This window comes from Anser brachyrhynchus, assembly GCF_964034855.1.
Source record: "Anser brachyrhynchus genome assembly, chromosome: 7".
Classification (NCBI taxonomy): domain Eukaryota; kingdom Metazoa; phylum Chordata; class Aves; order Anseriformes; family Anatidae; genus Anser; species Anser brachyrhynchus.
The window spans coordinates 34,694,454-34,707,619 of NC_137701.1; the positions used below are offsets into that span (position 1 = coordinate 34,694,454).

The 13,166-nt window shown below is 41.9% G+C and overlaps 1 protein-coding gene across 2 annotated transcripts in view; it reads left to right on the plus strand.

Annotated features, from left to right (window-relative positions):
• Window positions 1-13,166, plus strand: part of MGAT5 (alpha-1,6-mannosylglycoprotein 6-beta-N-acetylglucosaminyltransferase) — a 119,331-nt gene that overhangs the window by 98,777 nt on the left and 7,388 nt on the right. For both annotated transcript variants that reach the window (XM_080600755.1, XM_080600756.1), the window contains exons 13-16: window positions 4,712-4,858; window positions 8,047-8,163; window positions 8,993-9,067; window positions 12,473-12,630. In XM_080600755.1, coding sequence (XP_080456881.1) covers window positions 4,712-4,858; window positions 8,047-8,163; window positions 8,993-9,067; window positions 12,473-12,630 — 497 coding nt within the window. The remainder of the gene's footprint in view (window positions 1-4,711; window positions 4,859-8,046; window positions 8,164-8,992; window positions 9,068-12,472; window positions 12,631-13,166) is intronic.

The following is a 13,166-nucleotide window of genomic DNA, read 5'->3' on the forward strand; positions in this document are numbered from 1 at the left end:
TTTTAAACAAGTCACCCAGCTAAAGGAACTTGCACCTGTCAACTTACTTTCCACTGCCTCATTTTGCCCTTAGACAGCAAAATACCAATAGGTAACAGTCATGATTCTTGATCGGAGCTTTGCAATCCCCAAATTTGGTCCCTAAAGTAGTTGGTACGGGACACAGTTATTCTCAAAAACATGCAGCTGTGGTTTTCTTCTAGAGTACATTACAAAGCAATGTATTTCAGAATAAGTATGCTTTTCAAGCAGGAGGGGGCTGTTTGAGATTCATCATGGCTAGCTCAGCTGTGCAGTGCGTGACAAAAAGTGGAGATGCCAACAGTTCCTGATGAGAAGGTGGAGAGCCATTCATCATGTCAGAGGAAAATAGGGTAGGCAAGCTGGCAGCCTTCCTGCCAACTTAGCTGACTTCCAGCCAAGTGGGCAGCTGGAGGAGTTGGACCAGGCTGGCTTGGAAGAACCAGTACTGAATTGAAGAACGCTCCTCCTTTAGAGAAAGTTTCAGATGCAACTTTCTGCTTCCAGTCACTGTGAATTTTTGAGGGAATCCAGGTTCTTCTATTAAATGAATTTTACATTTTCTGAATGGTGATTCATAAAAGCGGGACCAGTACCCTGTTGAGGCGGTTTGGGAAAATTCCTGCTGCAACGTTGGATAAGCTTAAATAGGAAAATGAACTTTTACTTTTTTTTTATATTGCCTTTTAGGATGTAATATACTTTCTACTTTCACACACTTCACAAAAACAGTTGCATAGACGTTTAACTAGTGAATCTATTCTAAAGGAGTTTCAATCTCAAAAGGATCGACTTTTTCAGAAAGCATTTTATATTCTTGAGGAAAATATATCAAGGTAGTTAACAATAGTCTTTGTTGCCCTTCTCTTTCTGTTGTTCGGAAGAAAATATATAAAGTAGTTCAGTAAGGAGGCATACAAAAGTGATGATAAACCCGCCAGCCCAACAGAATAAATTAAATGAAGTGCACTAAAATTAAAATGGGGAGAGGAAAAGATAAACACTCCTGTTTATGGAAGTATAGCACTCAGTCTCTGGAATATGAAATATTTCTCTTAAATATTGAGCTATTCAGGCCTATACAGTTGCAACATCCATTCCTCATTTTATTCTTTTGCCCATAAATGAGAGACTATTTCTTCAAGTACTCATTTTAATAATGGTCCAATTTGTTGCTGTAAATTTCGTGAATAAATTGCTTAGTGTCAACTGAAAGTCATTGGTTCTAAAGAATACAGAATACTTTTTTTTTTTTTTTTAAATCTGCTTTTTCATGGGAGTGGTTGTAAAGCGCTCGTCAAGTTGGATGTCATGTCAGGGAAGTTTCCATTGAGCTACTACACCATGAAGAGAATGCCAGCATTGTAATCGGACAATTGGCGCCTCGGCTGATGTGGTGCTTGCTGGCCAGCTCCAGAGCCTGAAATTTCCTAACAGGGATTCAGTTCACTGGAAAGGCAGCAGAAAAGGTTCCTCAGGAGCCTTTCTTAAGAAAACCAAGGTACTCCTGCTGAAAGGCTTCAACACCTGCTTTATTTATTTCACTTGGGCAAGTGAGACCCTGGGTTTGATTTATGCAGCCCTACAGTACGGCTGGGTAGCAGACCTTGCAGACAGGGAAGTGGTTTTAAAACATACACACAGAAGGCAAAAAGACAAAACCACCCTGATGCTAATGATCTTTTTACATCTGTATTTTTCTGCTGTTATCTCCCATAGATATACTTTTATAAACTCCTCCTGACAACCATCTTGTTATGTGGCATAAGCATACACCACCTGCTGTGGCATGTGCCCACTGAAAGCGCTGTGTTAATAATAACAGCGTGGCTTTCAAAAACATTTTAAAGTTCAGAAAAACGCTCACACAGAATAAAATGCTTTCAAGAACCAACCTACCAGTGGAGTACAAAGGAATTCCACTCTGCCTAGTAATTTGGCTCCAGCTAATAAAGCAAGGTCAGGGCTGTTCCTGAATGTCGTGTACCCACAGCTACGTTATCAACCTGGATTGGAATTTTTGCGTTACGGACCTCCAGGTGCGGGGTGAAGGTGCCTGTCCTCTGTAGGCTGTGTTATCAGGCGCAGCACCTGGTAAGAGAGCACCCTGGAAGCTGTGGTCAGGAGCCTTATGTAGAGGGATCCTTATGTGGAGGCAGCAGAGGGCATTTATGTCACAAAACAGTGGAAACGCAGTCTGTTCCTAATCTGCCATTTCTCGGGGAGGGAGCCTTCTCTTCCACCCGGCCTTATCTGTACTGAGGATGGACGGTATTTCGCTGGTAGCTGAAAGCAGTTGTCCATTTTTAGTCTTTGTTGTTTCTACTGTATTTTTTTTCCTTCTTTTTCAATTAGTGACTTGCAGCATTTCTGTTACATACCTTTAGGAAGTACCTTGAGGGATTGTTTTAGCCTTTCGGGAAGTAACAAGTTGCATATAATTCAAAGGATTAGCAAATTAGAGTGTCATGCCAATGAGCTATAGAAAGGATCTGAGTTCTCTAATGCTTGCCTTTTGAATCCTAATGAATGTGGCTTTCTTGGGGCAATTAAGATAGTCCTCAGTTTTGATCTTTTTCCCGTACAACAATACTTACCAAGGAACTTTAATAAGGCCAGTTTTCAGGAGCAGGGTGGAGATTCAGTTTGGGGGTCTCAGCTGAGCTGATGAAGGTGATGTGATGGAGAGTAATAGAAGACGTTGGAGGGCTGCAAGTAGGAGCTGGGGACTGCAAGCAGCAGCAACCTTGGACTCGGGGCCGGCAGGCAGCACACACAGACCCAGCATCCTAGCCATGAGGAGCATCCTTCTTTATTTCTTCAAAGGTGTGGTGCTGCTTAGAAGTAAGGTTTGAAAATGGATGTGAAACAGGTGGTAGGCTATTTATTATAGATTAAGTGTTGACAGTGTGCTCTATGCTGTCAAAACATAAAAACATGTTTCTTTCCCCATGGAGCTTCCTCCTAAATAAACGGACCAGTCAGACACAAAACTGTTCAGCAGTGCACAGCAGCAGTTTATTAAAAAAGTGGAAGACGAAGCAAACAAACCAGCCTTCTCTACATAACAGGCAAACACAGGATCATGGGAGAATTGATGCTTCAGGTGGTTTTAATTGCTGGTTCTCATCTGGTTGTCTGCTTGAACTAGGGAGTAGTTAAATAATAATAATAATAATAATAATAATAATAATAATAATGACAATAATAACATCCTGTGTGCAGATTGCATGAAATGGTTTCATGTCTGTAATCCATTATTTTCAGGAAACTGGAGTTCCTTTAAATTAAGCCTCTTGAGGTGAAAGTCAGTATGTAACTCTTTTTTCTGACAGAAAGGTAATATATCTTATGCCATATATAAAACCCAAATTTACATAATCTAGCTTTAGTGGAGCTAGGCTTTCAGATCTGTTTTTGTCAGCCACTGGAGAGTTTCCTGCAAGATTTCTCAGCAATATAGCTGAGAAACATTTTGCAAGTGGGTGACTTTTTTTTAACCTGAAAATTGGAAACTGAAAGACCAGTATTCAGTTCCGTGCAGTGAAAATTGCATGTTCTCAAACGAGGTGAGAGGTGTTAACTTTCTTTTTAGCCAGCCAACTTGGAATTTGAACTGTTGTCATGGGTCAGAGGAGTGAGGCTGCAGTGCCTGTGCCCAGCCCGACGTGCATCAATGCCGCGGTTGGCTCCTGGAAGGGGCCTTCGGTTGTGAATGTCCTGTTACTCGGATTCACTGCCGCGTTGCAGAAAACGTAATGTAGAATAGTATAATTTGAATGGTTCGAAGTTATGAATACTTGATTCTAATAGTTACGAAGATTCCCTTTTGTTTTGAAAAAATGGGCAGCTATATAAGTGCATGCATGTACGTGAAGTCATTCAGCGGTGCTGAGAACTTGCTGATACCAGAGCTTTTCATCTCCCATTATCCGCAGACTTCCAAATAAAAATATTTAATTCAGGGGGTTTAATCATGCTAGGCCAAGAACAGGGTCAAGATCTTAATAAATGCTGTGCCACTGACAAAATATTACATTTCTTTGCGTTGAGGAAAAACACTGCCTTTTAGGAGCGCCTGTGATCTCAGCTGACAACAAGAAGAGCTTTGCGGTGCATTTTTTCTCCTTCCATTTGCCTTGGGGGCACTGAATCCACCGAAGCCTATGTAAGCCCTTGCTGACTACTTACAGCGTCTTCAGCTGCTGTTTGCTGCCATCTACCGTTTTAATTAGACTTAATCAGTCTGGCAGGAGCATGGTCGTACTGGCAAAGCCAGCAAGTTGGCTGATGTGGGGGAGAGGGGGAAGACAGTAGTGTAGCTGTTCAGGGAGGTTAGTGCTGTAAAACCTGGACCTGCCAGAGAGCCCAGCAGCTTCGTGTGAACACAGATCAAACCACCAAAGGACTTTTTTCCACACAAAAAAATGAAAAGGTCTGTTGTTGCCTCAGCCACATGAGAAAACACTTCAGCTCATTACAGAAGATTTTGGTCAGATGTTTGACAAGACATTCCAGTACTGCTTGGGTATGAGGAGTGAGCCACTGGATCCCTCAAGTTTTCTTCTTAATGTTACATTTTTTAGGCTTGTACATTTTGAATGTGTTATTGTTTCTTTTATGTTAGTTCTTAGCTTTTGATTTTTGTAAAGAACAAAGATTAAGATGGTCTATGTTTTCTGTTTTTCAGCTCTTTGTTGGTCTTGGATTTCCATATGAAGGGCCTGCTCCTTTAGAGGCTATTGCTAATGGATGTGCTTTTCTGAATTTAAGATTTAATCCACCAAAAAGTAGCAAAAACACAGAATTTTTCAAAGGCAAGCCTACACTCCGAGAGGTAAGCTTTGTTAATATTGGTAATTTCTTTGTGGAAAATTATTGTGAATTTCTTTTTAATACGTAGTATAGGAAAAGTCACGTACATGTTCACCATTCATCACAAAAAGTGTACAACTGTCACTTTCCTTAGCCAACGATGGGATTGTCAGTCCTTATTTTTAAAGCATAATCAAAAATTTTCATTCACATACTGTAAAGCTTTACCTCTGTGTCTGTGCATTCTGCTAATGTTTGTTGAGAGACCATAAACAGGAATTTCATTAGGACACCTGATCTTCTGACCTGAACAGGTCACCATCTCTGGAGGCATTCGGAAGAAGTGTAGATGTGGTGCTTAGGGACATGGCCCAGTGGTAGACTTGGCAGTGGTAGGTTAATGGTTGGGCTTGGTCTTAGAGCAAGGACTTTTCCAACCTAGGTGGTTCTATGATTCTGTGTCCTGTGATGCTGATGCATCATTTGAAAGTTTTTTGTTTAGCTGAGGAAACACTACTGTATACTTTTCAGGAATTGAATTGGTGTTTAAGTAAATTATAAAATAGCATTTCTGGGTTGTTGTATGTGTGTTTTTTTCCTTCAGAAAAGATCTGCTCAAGGCACTGTTGAGCGCTGGTATTAATGCTAACAACCCGCTGCGTTTGTAGTTGAACACTGAATAAATTTGGAGAACTGACTCTTCAAGAGAACAGGAAAACCAAACCTCAAGGTTTCAAAACAGCCAGGGTGTTAAGACTCTGTTAAGGGAAAAACAATGCTAAGGAAGCCAGCTCCTCATGCTGGCAGTGATGTTCAGCATCAGATTTTTCTTCTTTGGTGTAGGTAAAATTCAGCCTACAACACTTAGAAATATTTAATAGTCACGTAGCCCTTTCTGACATGAACACTTTTGCTTGTGGCCGTTCTTCAACAGAGTGTGTATGTATTTCCTTTCTGTGCTTGTCTAAAGGACAGCTCTGTGGTAACACTTGGGTGATGTGAAGCATGCACAGCAGTGTTCCCCAGGTGAAGTTGCACTTTGGCTTTATAAACTGTGCACTTAGCAGCACCAGCTATCTGATGAGCATAAGACAGCTTCCCGTTTAAAACCATGAACATAGGTTGCTTACGATTTTGTGTGCCAGAGCTGTGGTTATCGTTCATCTCATTACACACTCAGCAGGTACAGGACACGGAGTCCAAACTGACCCCTGCTCACAGTTCCCATTGCTAACGAAGGAGATCGCAGTAAGGAGAAGTCCATTTAAACCTTCTCTTTCTCCTTGGCACCTTTCAAAGCTTTCCTTCCGTGAGTTGCTCAGCGGTGTGTCTCTTTTTCCAGTTGTTGTGTGCCCAGACACTGGAACCAGCCAGCCCCAGTAAATCATCAGGACCCACCCAGCCCAGCAGGAATCCTAGCGCAGGGAGCGCCGTGCTAAATCCTGCTGGCTTCTGTCGGCTCAAACAGAAATGCCGTGCGCCTGACCGCACAGAAAAGTAATCCCTGTTGGCAGCTCTAGTGCAAAACACTATAATGAACGTTCATCACAAACGTGGCTCCGTTCACGTGCGTAGCTGATCTATTGTAAGTGCAGCCTTCGCTGGAACTGGTTTCTACGGCTGCCTTTAGATCCTATCACCTCTTACCCTGGTGCTGGTTCCTAGGAATTAAGGAAGTCCTTACAATACAATACCTCTGCCAGTGTTTTTAGGTATTAAAGGAAAACAAAAGCTTGTGTAATTCTGCAAATTAATTGATTATTCATAGACCAATTTGAAGATAAAGTCTGTATTTAGCACAGTGCAGGAACCGTTGTGAGTCACTGTGTCTCTTGTTCAGGTAGGATTTATTCGGTGGGTCTGGGGCAGGAGGTGGCCTGGTTCCCTTCTACTCCCGAGATGGGGTCCGCTAGTGAAAACTCTGTATGAAAGCTGGGAAGGGCCAAAAAAGGGGGAGATAAAACGCTGTATGCTAAATCTAGGCGAAATGTGTTTGGTGGGTGCGGTTTCTTTCCCTAGAGAAATCATTTTCTGCTTTTAGGAAGAAAAGAGACTTTCAGTTAGAAATTCCAAATGCATTTATGAGAACCCTTAGGGGCTTTTGCCATAGCCAGGAGAAAAATCTCCTGAACACACGAAACATTACGCCTCAGCTCATTAAATCACTTCAGTATTAGGAAATAATACTTTCTGAGAGAGTAGGTGCAGAATAATTCGTGCAATAGAACCTGTTGCTGGCTGTTCTCGGTACGTGAGCAGTGACTGGCCCGAGAAGCGCAGCTGTTCGTTGTCCAGGTCAGGTCTGGCCGAGGTGGTAGAGAAAGGGTGGTCTGAAGCCTAATGCCGAAAGCTTTGTGGAATTTACAATGCTGTCTGTATTCATATTTTTAAAGGCACAATGGAGATGTTTCTTGTGATCCCGTGTATGATTGTAAGACTGGTTTCTTTTGTCCACAAACTAAATGCAATGGGCAAATTTGCAAATTTAGCTTCTTGCATTCACTAAAGCAAGAGAGCAAGTATGGTGTATTTTTTTTAGCATCGTGCATAAAGAGGCAGGTGTACAAAATTGTCTATGACTAATCTATCCTGCAGTTTTCTCTTTGTGTTTATTTTAAAAATAGTTTTCTTCTGAGGCCAGTGTGAAACATTCCCCTCTCTTCTGCAGTTCTTACTTCCCTTCAGCGTGTTCACTTGTGTGTTCATTTTACTTCCATGAACCTGTCACAAAATTTACTCAGTGCCGTCCTGCTAGTTCTGAAGTATCCAACAAGCAATCTCTGATAGCGCTTTTGTCAGTTACCTACCTGAGTATGTATTGAAATTGTTTTCTGACAAAGAGGTGAGCAAAAGGCAGTTAACACTTATTGAGGTCAGATCACGCTTGCAGTAGCAGCAGCGAGAGTCAGAGCTCATCCGAAGCGATAGAAATGGTCGTTTATACGCTGCTACTCATGGAAGCTTGCAATTGCTTGAAATCTGGGGAGATGGAGCAAGGGTACAGTCTGAAGGTGGGACAGGACAGGAATGACAGCTCTGGGAGGCGGTCACAGGCCACAAAAAAATCTGAAAGATAACTCAGAAGGAATGAAGTTGACTGCTCAGTTCTAGCAGAACCCTTGGGTTAGTCTAGCACATCTTATCTGTTAAGTGGTGAAGGGAGAGAGGGCAGGATATGTAATTTTTACCAATGTCATTTCTTCCTTTCAGTTAACATCTCAGCATCCCTATGCAGAAGTTTACATTGGGAAGCCCCATGTCTGGACTGTGGACATCAATGATCTTTCTGAAGTTGAGAGGGCTGTGAAATCAATTTTGAATCAAAAGGTGAGAAATACATTCTCGATTTGTAATCAACGCCTGAGAGTGTATCATGGAACATACATAGACTGCTTTGTAATGTTAGTCTAATTAGGGTGCTGCGCTTTGTAGCTTATTGGGGGAAAAATGTTGTCATTCCAACCCTATGGTATCTGGTTATCATGATTTTGTACTAGATAAGTCGGATTTAAAAAAAAAAAAAAAGTGAATTTGGAAAGAAATATGAATTTTGTATGTATTTTGTAAAGCAGTACATATTTTCTGTGCATTCAGTGAGGTTTCCTTGTTGATTCTTAGAGCAGTGCAGGCTGTCCAAGTACATGCTTAACTATTTTGACTGATTTTGTAGCAATAACATAACTGCCACTGAAGTGCCTACGTACTTGCAGCATGGGATTCTAATCAGGGCACTTTCAAAAGAAAAAAAGTTTGAAAAAATGTTGACAGCATGTTCAAAGGTATCACATTCTTTTTTGTCTCAATGTTTTGGTTTTTCACTTCAGCTCTAGAGCTGAAAATTAGTTAAAACAGGAGCTCTAGTGTATCCAGAAGGATCTCAGGGTAGTTTTATATCTATTACTTTGCAATAAACCCTGAAGTTCCAGCATTTGACATCTCCTTAAAGATAGTCACTGAGCAACTTTATAGCCATTACAACGGAGCAAAAATCAGCTCAAGCTGCTGATGACACTGTACAATTGTGGTTTGTTAAGGAGTACAGTTTCATTTCTTTTTGCTTCTATAATGTAGTATTTGGAATACAAGCTGCTACCACAGTGCCGCACGAAGTCGATTTGAACAAAAAATCTCTAACCTTAACACACTGTTTCAACAGATTGACCCCTATTTGCCCTACGAATTTACGTGTGAGGGAATGCTTCAGAGGATGAACGCATTTATTGAAAGACAGGTATGAACTTCTGTACTTCTATTGTGGGCAAATCTTGATGTTGGAAAGGGAAGACCTCCTCAGTCCTAAAGCTTCTTGAAAGCTGCTGCTGTCAAGTAGAAATGAACTTAACTGTGCAGTCTTTGGCTGGGCAGTTGCTTGCTCAGCTGAGGTTCCAGTGGAGGTCTGCCGGTATGGGGACATTCACTTCTGTGGACTTGGCTTGTAAAGCTCCTACCAGGCACCACACCACTGGGATTTTTCATGTATGCAGAGGATGTCGAGCAATTAAGACAGAGTGCTGGCTACTAAAATATTCATTCTGCATTTCGGTTTGGCACTGGGTTCTGATTCGTCCATGAATGTCTGACTTGCCGTATGCCATTGCAAAAAATGGATATACTTGTTTGTATTTCAGGATTTACAGGAGCTTTTTAAATTATTATATAACTGTATATACACATTTATACAAAGAACCTTCCTTCTTCTGGTATTGTATCGAAGCAGACAGGCAAAGTAATTTTTCAGCATGTATGTGGCCGCTTTTACAGCTGGCATTGTTGGTGTGTACACACAAAAATACCTCTGGATCATGAAGCGTCACATAAATATAGAGATAATTTTGTGGTGTGTTTGCTTGGTCTCCTGCCAAAACCAGATCTGTTGCCAATGCCAACTTTTCCCTTTTGTCCTGGCTGCTGCAGGAGAGTGATAAGAATAACCTATATCTCTATTATGCCAATTAATTTCCAGAGTTTCTTTCAAAAGCACCGGATGGACTCCCGTACCTTTATTTCTGAAGATGACAGTGTTACAGGCAGTAGTAAAGAATAACATGGCTTCAGATCAGAAGTTCAGTTAACATAACGTGGCTACTTCCAACTTCCTGCCAATAAACACTTCGATGCTTTTTGCTGCTGTGCTGATGCCATAGCCTGTAGAAATACCTCTGCTGCTGTTGATTCTTCGGAGTTAGCTGTAAATGAGATTTTTGGTCAATAAGGAAGAAATGGAGCTCCATACAATGAAGACAGAGTCAATTTAGAGAGAGCATCTTTGGGGCAAAACTGTTTCTTTCCCCTCTACACTTCTCCTGAGGACTAAGCCCTGGCCTTTACTGCAAGGCCCTCAGAAATAAATACAGCAGTATCATTTTGTTCGTTGCTTTGACTAACTGTCAAAAACTGTTATTATTTCACAGCCACCAGGATGCTCAAGTACCATTACTAGCTGTATGTACTTAGCACTGTGCCTGCCATGTCAGATGAAGCAAAAAAAAAGTTAAGACTTTGTTTTAAAGAGTTTGGGGTTGAAGGCAGACAGAACAGCATCCTCCTTCGTCAGCAGCAACTTATTAAGTGGGCTAAGTGCCTCACCTTAAAATTGTGGTTATAGGTGGAACGCGTATAAACCCAGCCTGTGGTGAACCTTAACTTCTGGTTTTGCATAGCATCTTTTCTTAATTTAACCCTTATGTGTGTAGGATCCCAGGGCAAGATAGACTGGGGTGGTTACCAGACTTAGGTTGCCTGCAGTGGTTGATAAGGAAACCAGACAGTGATAGCGAAGTGCAGCACGGCCGTGTGTGTGCTGCTGCCTGCGGAGGCCATGTCCTGAGATGTGCTTACAGGCAGCGTGTGCTGGGGAAGCCTTCCCACCGAGCTACGGACCAGAAATGCGAGGCTTGGCGTTTTTGCTAAGAAATATTAAAAACTGAAGTCCACAGCAAATGGTGAAGCCTCACAGGTGATTTCCCTGTCTGACTAACTTTGTCTTCTGCCCACAATAGCTGGCAATCCCATCCAGTGTTACAGTGTTGGGTTGGATTTGGAACCCAGATAGATTCCTCCTGCATCTAATATTTAAATGTTGATTTATAGAAGTGCAGACTAAGCAGAGCACTGAAGTCCAAATAACAAAGCAACCTTCACGAGCAGCTTCATTAAAAAATACCATTGACCATCTGTTGTGAACCTGCTTTCTGTAGATGCTGTTAATATTATTCTGCCACAAGTACCCTCTCAAATTACTCGTTGTTTTTTTTCAAATATGGAAGTTTATTCCTTTGCTATAGAATGCACTAAACCAAACAGATCAATGACACCTAATAATGAAAATGTGTATGACTAAAGAATTAATTCATTTGCAGTGTGACTTTATGAAAAATCAGTGTTTTCTCTGATCTTCTGCTTCTCAATTTATGCCTGAAGCATAAACTGACACTTACATTTAGATGGTATACACACGTGTCATACTACTTTGCTTCATCAAAGTGCTATTGTGCAGATAAAGCAGCTGTACAACCTAGTGGTTCACTTACTGTGGTTATACAGAGTGTTTATGAGAATAATATTCACAGAATGTGGACTGATAAGGTCTAACTGTGAACATCTGCTACGTGCTATCAAATGTTTGACAAATGATTTAGGATATTAAATTTGTGGTCAGACCTAGGGGTACAAAAGCCTCCGGCTTCAGCAGAGGAAATCTAAATGGAGAAAAATCAAGGAACTGATATTGAGAATTGGTAGGTGTTTGGGGGTCTTAGCTCCATTCAAATTTCAAGTAGCCCACCCTTTCTAAGCCTTGGGTTGCAGTCTGGGACCTGTTCCTAGTTTTGTCAGGAGAAAGCAAACCCTGATGGAATGGGCCCAAACCTTTCGATGTCCTTTTGATGATAGCTGCCAAACGCTAAAGTGATGGCTGAGTATAAAGGAATGTTACAATAGGCCAGTGATTAATTTTTTATCTTTACTTTTCCACACTTTAAATGTCAAGACTGTAAAAACTTGTACTAGTTTTTGCTGGCAGGTGTGTTTAGGTACTGTTTCTTCCTTCCCTCTTCTGCTGCACGTGACGCTTGACTACACATGTTACTGCCAGCCAGCTTCTCTCATTGCTGGGAGAGCACCTCGACCAGCACTTCCACCCAGAGAGCAAACGAACTCTTTGAACCCTGGCTGCTTTATAGAAATTTTCAGTCTCTATGAGTTCAGCTTACTCAGTGCTGTGAGTCCCCTGACCCTTTCCAGAGCAGTCACCACGTGGGCCACTTGAGGCATTTCCCACCTGCGGGGTATCTGGCCTCTGCAACTTCCTCGTGGTATTACTGAGAGAGCCAAAATGGGTTGGATTTGTGAAATTAAAGTGAGGATCTACAGTTGCTTATGATTAATCGAGCAAGGTACAGGTGTAAAGAAGCTTCTTTGGGAAGCATGACTCCACCCTACCCCATTTCAGCAAGTAATCAGAGGTGGTAATTCCCTCATGCTAAAAATTCTTTTTGTTACGTTTCTTAGTGATTTTAGTACAATGAAGATGAACTGCAAAATGAGTGTTTGGGATAATAATCACTTATTTCACTAGTGGGGAAATTGCTACCAAGGGACTGGATGCATCATAACAAGATACTGTCTGTCACTGCAGGACTTCTGTCACGGGCAGGTGATGTGGCCCCCGTTAAGTGCCCTTCAAGTGAAAATCGCTGAACCTGGAAAATCCTGTAAGCAAGTTTGTCAGGAAAGCCAGCTCATCTGTGAGCCTTCCTTCTTCCAGCATCTTAACAAGGACAAAGCTCTGCTTAAGTAAGTACTTAAAGTACAAATATGTTATTTGGTCTCTGTGTTGCTGTTTTTTTTGCCACATACGATGCTTGGTGTACGAGTTCTGTGAGAAGGGCAGGTGGGGGGAGAAGCGCTGTTGGTTTTGGCAGCAGCAACTTGTGAGGTCAGCAGTCAGTCCTTCACAGCAGTGGATGGATGGCAGAAGTTACTGCTGTGCTGCGAGCTGTTTCACCTAGCGTGTGTTTTTGCAGTGAGGAGTACAGCCCCGAGACAAGCACAGAGCCAAAAATTTACGTCTTTGCCTTCCTCTCTCCACCTCCTACCTGCACGCTCAGTACAGTGCCCTTCGACATTGGGTTGCCTGCATTAAGCAAAGGTGCTTGTGCTGCAGTATCACGGATGCTAAAAATGTGATTGTGTTTCAAGGGACTTGTAAAACCTGGGGCACACTGCAGCCCTGGCTGAGCAGGTGCAAAGTTCCACAGCTTTGGCTGTAATGAGTAGTATCTGAAAAAACACAGTTCTAAAGGTACTTGATTTAGTCTGTAATAGAGTAT